This window comes from Capra hircus, chromosome 8 (assembly GCF_001704415.2).
Source record: "Capra hircus breed San Clemente chromosome 8, ASM170441v1, whole genome shotgun sequence".
Lineage (NCBI taxonomy): Eukaryota > Metazoa > Chordata > Mammalia > Artiodactyla > Bovidae > Capra > Capra hircus.
The window spans coordinates 74,798,739-74,808,529 of NC_030815.1; the positions used below are offsets into that span (position 1 = coordinate 74,798,739).

Here is a 9,791-nt window from a genome sequence, read left to right on the forward strand (position 1 = left end):
CTCAGCTGGTAAAGAATCCACCTGCAGTGCGGGAGACCTGGGTTCAATCTCTGGTTTGGGAAGATCTCCTGGAGAAAGGAAAGGCCTACCCACTCCAGTATTCTGGCCTGGAGAATTCCATGAACTGTATAGTCCATGGGGTCACAAAGAGTCACACACGACTGAGCGACTTTCACAACTTATTTATTTGACTGCAACGCATCTTAGTTGTAGCCATTGGGATCTTCAGTCTTCGTTGGGGCATACAGGATCTTTAGTTTAGACACGTGGGACCTAGTTCCTTGACCAGGGATTGAACCTGGACCCCCTGCACTGGGAATATAGACATTTAGCCACTGGACCTCCAGGGAAGTCCTGAGGATTTTTCATTCTCTTTTTTTGTCTTTTAAACAAATGAATTTTTTTAAACAAATTTTTTTTTTTTTTGGCTGTTCTGAGTCTTCATTGCAGCACTTCTCTCATTGTGACACATAGACTTAGCTGCCCTGTGGCATGTGGGGTCTTAATTCCAAGACCAGGGATGGAACCTAGGCCCACTGCATTGGGCACTCAGAGTCTTAGCCACTGGACCACTTTGGAAAGTCCCAAAGTTGCAGCTTTTTGTTTTCATTTTGATCTCTCTCTCTTTCAGTATTTCTGAATTAGTTTCTCTCTGTTTTCCTCTATTTCAATTTTCCTCTCCCTCTTGCCTCAGACTAGAGTCAGCTTTGCAAGTCCAGACTTTTTCTCATTTCCAAAATCCACCATCAATAGCCCAACCCCTGCCCCAGGCCACTTGGAGCTCAGCGTCTCTGTAGAAAACAAACCCTTTCTTGATGCCAGGGTACAGATATTACCTCCGGGTGACACCTCCAGCTCTCCACCTGGCCTCAGATAAGATAAGGGTGGGGATCGGCACTATAAACAGGCCCCCATCAATCCCTGGCCCAGGCCCCAGCTCCCTCAGGCCACACAGCCTAGGATCAGCATGGCTGCCCGCCTGTGGATAGTTGCCCTGGCCTTGGCTGTTCTCTTCCTTGTGGACAGGGGTGAGTAGATGGAGCCTGGATTCTCTGTGGCTTGGTGTTGGTAGGTGAGCTTGGAATAGGGCAGAGGCAGGGCTTGGGTCACCCCGTGAGGCCTTGGCTTTTTGCATAAACCTTCTTTCTGCACCCTGGGCTAGGAGAAAAGAAACCCGAGTTCCAATCCTACCTCTGGCTCAGAATTGCAAAAATCCTCTCCCCTCATGGCTCAGATGGTAAAGAATCCACTTGCAATATGGGAAACCTGGGTTCCATCCCTGGATTGGGAAGATCTCCTGGAGGAGGGCATGGCAACCCACTCCAGTATTCTTGATGGGAGAATCCCATGGACAGAGGAGCCTGAAGGGCTATAGCCCATAAGATTGCAAAGAGTTGGACATAACTGAGCAACTAAGCACACACACAACACACACACACACACACACACACACCCTCCTCTCTTGGGGCCTCTGTTTCTCCAGTTGTGACATAGGAGATTGTTCTAGTTCAAAGCGACCCCGAGCAGCTACTGGGCTAGAGATTGGGGAGGCAGAGGGAGACAGTCTGTCTCTAGGGAGATTGACAAGTCTACTGGCTGCAGGGTGCTGGGTGCTGAAGGAAGCCTGGCCGGGTCGTCTGGGCTCCCATCTGCTCTGATAGGCTGTGGCTGTGGGGCTGAGGCAGTCATGTGAGCGCAAGGGAGCCCTCGCTCTGGGCTGAACACATGCTTCTGGAGTGGGGCCTGCTCAGAGGCTGGGTACCTCTGCAGTCTCACTTCTGCTGGGTATCAGGCCTTGTTCTGGGCCCTTAAAACTTATCAGCAAGCAAAACAGAAAAAAGAGCTGCCCTGATAGATATTAAGTTTAATGGAGTAGGATGGGGAGAATCAACAACCTATAAGATAGGTGCAATGTATGTTAAACAACATATATTAAACAGTATTTAGATGGTGATAAAGGCTAAGATATGCAAATGACACCACCCTTATGGCAGAAAGTGAAGAGGAACTAAAAAGCCTCTTGATGAAAGCGAAAGAGGAGAGTGAAAAAGTTGGCTTAAAGCTCAACATTCAGAAAATGAAGATCATGGCATCCGGTCCCATCACTTCATGGGAAATAGATGGGGAAACAGTGGAAACAGTGTCAGACTTTATTTTTGGGGGCTCCAAAATCACCGCAGATGGTGACTGCTGCCATGAAATTAAAAGACGCTTACTCTTCAGAAGAAAAGTTATGACCAACCTAGATAGCATATTCAAAAGCAGGGACATTACTTTGCTGACTAAGGTCCGTCTAGTCAAGGCTGTGGTTTTTCCAGTGGTCATGTATGGATGTGAGAGTTGGACTGTGAAGAAGGCTGAGCGCTGAAGAATTGATGCTTTTGAACTGTGGTGCTGGAGAAGACTCTTGAGAGTCCCTTGGACTGCAAGGAGATCCAACCAGTCCATTCTGAAGGAGATCAACCCTGGGATTTCTTGTGGAAGGAATAATGCTAAAGCTGAAACTCCACTACTTTGGCCACCTCATGCGAAGAGTTGACTCATTGGAAAAGACTCTGATGCTGGGAGGGATTGGGGGCAGTGGGAGAAGGGGACGACCGAGGATGGGATGGCTGGATGGCATCACGGACTCGATGGACATGAGTCTGAGTGAACTCCAGGAGATGGTGATGGACAGGGAGGCCTGGCATGCTACGATTCATGGGGTCGCAAAGAGTTGGACACGACTGAGCGACTGAACTGAAACTGAAAGGCTAAGAAAAAAACTATTGGGCAGGGTGATAGGGATTGAGAGGGGGTTGCAATGTTAATGCAGGGGACTTCTCTCTGAGAGGCTGATGTCTGAGCAATACTTGAAGGAGGTGGAGGCGTGAGCCATGGGTATATTTGAGAGAAGTGGTTTCCAGGCAGAGGCAACAGGCAGTGCAAAGGCCCTGAGGTAGAAGCATGTGTGGAATATGTGAAGTATGGCAAGGAAGTCAGTGGGACTCGAAAGGAGTAAGGGGCAAGGTGCAGAGAGACAGGAGATGAGATGATACAGGCAACTGTGAACTATAATGGATAAAGCCTTGAATGTCAATGTAAGAACTTAGATCTTCCTGTGAGTGAAATGGGAGGTACTAAAGGGTGATGAGCAGAGTCATATGTTAAAAGGATTGCTTAGGCTGCTACCCTGAGAACAGAGTCAGAGAAGCAGGGAGACTCCTTAGGACATACCCAGACAAAGTCATGATGTTACAGGGTGGGTCTGAGCAGGACATCAGGAACACTGACCTCACGGTCAGTCTCACAGCCACTTCCCTGGCTGGGGACATAGACTAGAGACTGAAGCAATAGAGAATGGATCCGGAGACTCTGGCCCAGCACAGCCAGGTTACTGCCAGCCTGGCATCAATTCCCTGAGCAGTTCTCTTGTTGGGAACACTGAAGAGGCTGCCCTAAAGGGAGTCCTTTTGCCGATTTCAGATTCCGGCCTGGGCTATATGAGGAAGGGAGAAGGAAACTTGGGCCAAGGTCAAGGGCAGTTCGGGGTAACTGCAACTTCCCACATCATCCAGAAAGAAACTGACACCACAGAGGGACCAGCATAAGCTGAGAGAGCCTGTTCCAGAAGAGTGAGCAGAGAGGAATGGCGGGGGCAGAGGGGCACAACAAGGAGGTGGATGAGGAAGTGGCCCAGGGGAAGTTTGGGATCATCTCTCACAGTGCCGTCAACATAAGATGAAGAGTCTCAGTGGTCATGACACGGAGCCCTAGAAGGGCTTTATTCATTTTTTTAAATGCTTTCCCCCACCAACAATTACGTACCATGAAATGCACACATCTTATCACTCAGCAAATCCTATTCAATGAGTTTTGATGAGGCATATACCTGTGTAACCCAGACCCCTATCAACAAACAGAACATTTCCATCACTCCAGAAATTTCCCTCATGCCAGTTCATCCCTGCCCCCACCCCACTCCCACCCCGGAGGCAACCCTGGCTCTGACATTTTTCCACCATAGATTAGTTTGCCTCCTCTAGAATGTCACACAGATGAAACCATACAGGATGCTGTCTTTTGTGTCTGGCTTCTTTGGCTCAGCGAGTTTTTGAGATTCAGCCATGTTGTTGCATGTTATCAGTTATTGCTTTGTTTTTACTGTTGAGTTGAGTCACACTCTATGTGTGTATCAGGGTTTATTCACTCGCCTGTTGGAGGACATTTGGACAATTTCTAGATTGGGTAATTACGACCTGGAGGCTTTTGAGCAGTGTGATGACAAGACTGGATTTGCATGTTGATGCCTAAACAGTGTACCAGTGGTGTTCCCTTCTTCCTCTCCACCTTGGAAATCTCTTGTAATAGCGTCTCCAGAAAAACCTAAAACCAAGGGATGGTCACCCACCTCCAGGGATGGAGAACTCTCCACTTCTGGAGACAGCTTCTTTCGTTAATACACAGCTCTCATTGAGAGAACATTCTGGAATCCACACCTGCCTCTTTGCAGCCTCTTCATGCAGATGGGCTCTGCCTTGTGAAGTTAAGAAGAGTTCCTCTCTCCTTGGGCCTCAGGACAGCCCTTCAGAGACTTCAGGAAGCAGCCTGCCCTTCTTGAGTTTTTATGGACCCTTTCCCTACACCTGTGGCCTTAGATCCAGCTCCATTCCATTCCCTCCTCCACCCGTCACACTCACCAGTCACTCAGCAATTTGCTGAGGTCTTGTAAACAGTTCATCCAGACCTCAAAGGGCTGTGGGGCACAGCTGCATGTGTGGAGTGATAGAGCCATGGGAAAATCCAGCTCTGCCCTTAACAAACTGTGTTGCCTTACCTATAAACCTTTTTCACAGATTGGCCGAGTTCTCCGGGAAGCAGACCCTGGGATCTGCGTGTAGTTTGCTGGAGAGGGCTCAGGGGGAAACACCTGGGAGGGGAGAGGGACAGTGACTGCCATGCAGAGGAGCTGGGGTGGCCCTGGACATTGTTCTGAGATGAGGACTTCAGACCATTGTACCCAAATCACCCTGACATTGGCTGTGGGTTGTTCCTGGGTAGGAATGCCACTTTGGGCAAGGCAGCTCCATTCTCCGAGGGTAATTCCTAGAAAAGCACTCACTGTGAGCAGCCCATGCTCCTGGCAGCTGAGGAAATGTGTGCCTCAGTCCTGTGGTGGGATCTGGGTCGCAGACCTCGGCCTCCTCTCCTCCCTGTTACACAGCAGTGAGAAAGCTCTGAATCGTAGTCAAGATCATGTATTATCAAGGCCTGGTACATAGTAACTGAATTATTTTCTTTTTCTTCTTCTTTTCAATATTTGTCCTTCGGTTAATTTATTTTTGGCTGTGCTGGGTTTTCATTGCTGTGCGTGGGTTTTCCCTAGGGAGGCCACTCTCTGTTGTGGTGGGCAGGCTTCTTGTTGCAGTAGCTTCTCTTGTTGCAGAGCACAGGCTCTAGGCGCGGGGCTCAGTAGCATCAGCTAGCAGACTCTAGGGTGCACGGGCTTTAGTAGTTATGGTCCTCGGACAAGCCCAGTGGGATCTTACTAATGAGAAACAGACTAGACTTTAATCTCCCTAATTCTAGGCTTTCTGTCCCAGTTCTGACAATGTCATGTGAGCTTTCTGGGAGCCCTGTCTGTGACTCATTCACTACCTTTCCCTGAGGAATTCCAGATTGGGTGGTGGCTGGGATAGGTCCCTGAAGAAAGTGTCCTCAGACTCTGGTACCTGGGGCCTAAAGCCAACATCCCCTAATTCTTGTTTCTTTGCCTTTCAGAGGTGTCCGTGTCGGCAGACAAGTTGGTTTTCTGGAGAATGGTAAGGCAGCTGCTCTTTCTGGCCCCAGGGCTGCTGTCCCGGCCTTCCTTCTCAAAGGGGAGCCCTCTCATCCATACTGGGAGACAAGGGATTTTCTTCTTTACGCTCCTTCTCAGACACCTTCAATGGTGCCACAGTGGCCAGGGCGGCCTCCTGAGGCTGCATGCTCCCTAGCTTAGCTCTTCCAGGCTGAGCAGGCCCAGCCAAAGTCTACACACCTAATCAGTGCAGAATGCACGTCTCTTGGGCCTGGGGCCTTCACTGCTGCACAGCACTGCCCCCCTCACTCCCCACCCCTACCCCAGGCCCCCATCCTAGTCCTGACCCTCAGGGCTAGCCTGAAACCCTTTTAAACAGAGCCTCAATTAGGTCTCCAGCCTCCTCATACCAGGGGCCTGATAGTCATGCAGGCCAGGGTGAGTTCAGGAGCCTCCAGGGAGGCAGGCTTCCTAGGAATGATGGCTGGTTCTCTTCTTGGGTCCTCAATAAGACCAGAATTTCTGTTAGACCCTGTGAAGAGTTGTGAGCCCATGAAGACAGGTATTCACCTGGTAGCCCCCATACTTGGGCTCAGCAGATACAGGTACATCCTTATGCACACAGCCGCAGCCACACATGGTCAGGCACACACACACATACACACACAAGCAAACGTGCCATGGGGCCCTGCATGCTTGGTTTCATGTTCTTTGGACCCATACTGGGGCCTTCTTGAATCTGGCTCCTCCCTAGAGCCCCCTCAGCCCTGTTCCAAGCAGAGCCCCTTGGTACTTCCTGCCTCCGTATCCCTGAGTGTTTCTCTCTCCCACAGCCCATCTGTGAACACATGGTAGAGTCTCCAGTCTGCCCCCAGACATATGACCCGGTCTGTGGCACTGATGGGGTCACGTATGAGAGTGAATGCAAGCTCTGCTTGGCTCGGATGTAAGTCCACCCCTGCATTCCCCCGGGCTATCTTGGGTGGGCTCCATCTGTGGTGCATACGAGTATGAAAGGAGCAGGACCTGACCTGTCTCCTCCTTTACTCATACTTGGCCTGGGACAAGTCCTCCAACATTTGCTCGTAACAGAATGAGTGCAAGTAAAATCAAAAGAAGGCACGTGATTCCAAGCAGAAAGCCCACTAGTGGGATATTGGGGGTGAGGGCGGGAACCCTGGGTCCTTTTCCTTGTTCTGCCCCCTGACTAGGTGACCTTACTTGTTCATTTATTCCTCCAGCCAACAATTATTTATTGAACACTTACTCTGCTCTAGGCACTGAGGATACAATAGGATATAAAAAGCTAGACAGCATTACCAGCTCCTGGGGGCAATGGTCAGTCTAAGACAGAAGCCAAGCTGACAGTCAGCCAATTGCAGCACAGAATGCTAAAGGCTCAGATGGGGGTGCACAGGGCACTGTGGGTGCCAGGCCAGGGCAGGGAAGACTTCCCAGGACAAGGGACATCTCAGCTTGGCCCTGAGGGATAAGTAGGAACCATGTTGGAGAAAGAATCAACAAGGAAAGGTAATTCCAAGTAGAAAAATACGTTTGGAAAGATCTAGAAGAAAGTTTATATTGGAGGAAAAATAAGAAGTTGGATATGCTAGAGTATAAAGTGTAAAGGTGAATGGGGGAGAGACAAGAAATGAGTCTAGAGTGAGAAGGCCAGAACATGACCTTGGTCATCAGATCTCCTATTTGGTTTCATTTCTTCATTCATTGGAGAAGGCAACAGCAAACTACTCCAGTATTCTTTCCTTGAGAATCCCATGGACAGAGGAGCCTGGCCAGCTACAGTCCATGGGGTTGCAAAGAGTCAGACACGACTGAGCGACTAACGCACTTCATTCATAAGATCTTGCGCTGTCCAGCACTAAGTGAGATCACAGAAGAGAAGTTGCCGACAGTTGCAACACTCTAGAGAGATGGGCAGGAGAGCAGCAAGGACACTGTCCTAACTTAGAAAAAGATCATGATAATTAAGGACTCATGCTTCCATTGGGAGTAGAACCCACAGGCTGTGAGATTGGATGTGAGGGGTCGGGGTGGGTGGTGGGCAGGAAGGAAGCAAGAGTAACATGCTGGTTTCTAACTTGTAGGCTGGGGCAGCTGGGGATACCATGTTGGTGGGGCCTGGGGGTGTGCAGCAGGCTGTGGGGCAATGATGTTTGTGGACAGTGGAGCCTCTGGGACATCCCAGAGGTGATACACAGTCAACAATTGCATGAACAGGCCTGAAGTTGAAGACAGAGGTCCAGGCCAGACAGATATGCAGCCAGCAGCACATAGAGGTGGTTGAAAGCCCAGGCAGCTGAAACCTCCCAGGGGGAGGGTTTACATAGTGAGAAACAGTAGAAGGATATGCCCAGGGAGACCTGGGATCTCCCCTGCACTGTACACTGAGTGGGCAGAGCTCAGCAGGGAGTCGGGACAGACTGGGCCGGGGTTCCTGAAGGGTATGTTACACATCCTGAGGAGCTGACCTCATTCTCGTCTGCTGTGACCCTAGAAAAAACAGACAGGACATCCAGATCCTGAAGGATGGGAAATGCTGACCCCTCCAGAGCCTCTTAAGCCGTGAAGCTTCAGGCTAGAGAACCGTGGTGGGCGCGCAGGATGAGACATGAAATAAAGATTCAGTTCAACCCAGCCAATGGCTCAAGTGTTTTGGGGAAGTGTTTTGAGGGATTCTGGGAAGGCAGAATTCTGGGGATTCTGGGAAGGCGGATTCTGGAGGATGGGGGAATTTGGCCCTGTCTTCCCTACTCTGAATCTGATGTCCTCTCTATCACTCTGAGGGCTCCTCAACCTTGTCACATGTTCCCCTGGAAGTCCCAGGTATCTTTTGCCTTCCTGAGGGGGTCAGGACTGTGTACAGTGCTCCTGTGAGCCCAATCTGGCCTGTCACTTAGGTCAAGAACCTAACTGAAATCTGTACTCTCTGCCACTGCAAGGCCCAGCCTCAGCCTTTGAGAGGCTCCCACCCCCCTCACAGCTTTCTCCCTGGGCTATACCAGCACCCCGAATCTCACTCACACACATGCATACAGACCCGCACACGTCAACACTACCATGGCTGACATTCGGGGGGTGTTCACCATACATCTGACTGCTCATTACAGTATTGCTCTAGGTCTATGACTGATGACAACAGATGCTCCCCAGGCCCTGGGGTGCCCTCCTGCTCCCTGGCCACCTACAGCAAGAGGGCTTCCAGACCCTGTCTGCTCTCTTGGTCAACACCCCCTCTGGTTGTTAAACATGTTGACACTGGACACACTGCACACAGGGCTCACAGGGACACGCAGCTTTCAGGAATCCACCATAGACAGAGATCCTGTGGGACATGTCAGGGACCCCCACTCTCTTGGCCAAGGCTTATAGGAGGAGCCTCTCTGGTAGAGGTGGTGGTGGTGGAAGAAGGCTCGAAAGGGGCTTGGTCAGGCAGGAGTAGCATCACACAGACCCTGACTCCTGCTCTAGGGTAGGCAGCAAGAGCAGGAAACGCTCAGTGGGAAAATCCACACTGCGAGGAGAGTGGGGGCAGGGAAGACGGGACCCATCAATTCCTGGACCACTAAAACGGGAACCTAGGCAGGAATTGTTGACAGGTCTGCAGGGGCCGGGGCCCCAAGAGGCCATCTGTAAGGTCCTTCTACTGCTGGTAACATAAACTCGTTTCCTACCTGCATAGGGACGGTACAGGATGAAGTTTGGCTGTGACAGACCAAAAAGCCAAAATAACAGTGGTTTCAGCAGACAGAAGTTTTCTCTCACACACAGACCTAGGTAGTATGCTGATTTCATGTTGCTTGTATACTGTTACTCTGCCATCCGTATTAGTTTCCACCCCACTGCTCCAATTCCAGTAGTCATGTCTACACACAGGCTGGAGGGGTGGGGAAGGGCACTGTATGCCTCTGACAATTCTTCCCATAAGATGCATGCTGGGGACTTCCCTGGTGGTCCAGTGATTAAGACTCCACACTTCCAAAGCAGGCAGAGC

General features: G+C 50.5%; 1 protein-coding gene across 1 annotated transcript; it reads left to right on the plus strand.

Moving 5' to 3' along the window:
* On the plus strand, positions 912-8,434 carry SPINK4 (serine peptidase inhibitor, Kazal type 4). Its single transcript, XM_005684054.3, has 4 exons — positions 912-1,028; positions 5,761-5,801; positions 6,613-6,725; positions 8,295-8,434. Exons 1-4 carry the CDS (start codon positions 968-970, stop codon positions 8,338-8,340), a joined length of 261 nt encoding a protein of 86 aa, XP_005684111.1. The 5' UTR covers positions 912-967; the 3' UTR covers positions 8,341-8,434.

Excerpts from the sequence above, each read along its gene's own strand:
- SPINK4 (XM_005684054.3), top strand. The coding sequence starts at position 968 with ATGGCTGCCCGCCTGTGGATAGTTGCCCTGGCCTTGGCTGTTCTCTTC. Across the intron at positions 5,802-6,612 it reads AGTTGGTTTTCTGGAGAATG|CCCATCTGTGAACACATGGT; the intron begins GTAAGGCAGCTG and ends TCTCTCCCACAG. Across the intron at positions 6,726-8,294 it reads AAGCTCTGCTTGGCTCGGAT|AAAAAACAGACAGGACATCC; the intron begins GTAAGTCCACCC and ends CTGTGACCCTAG.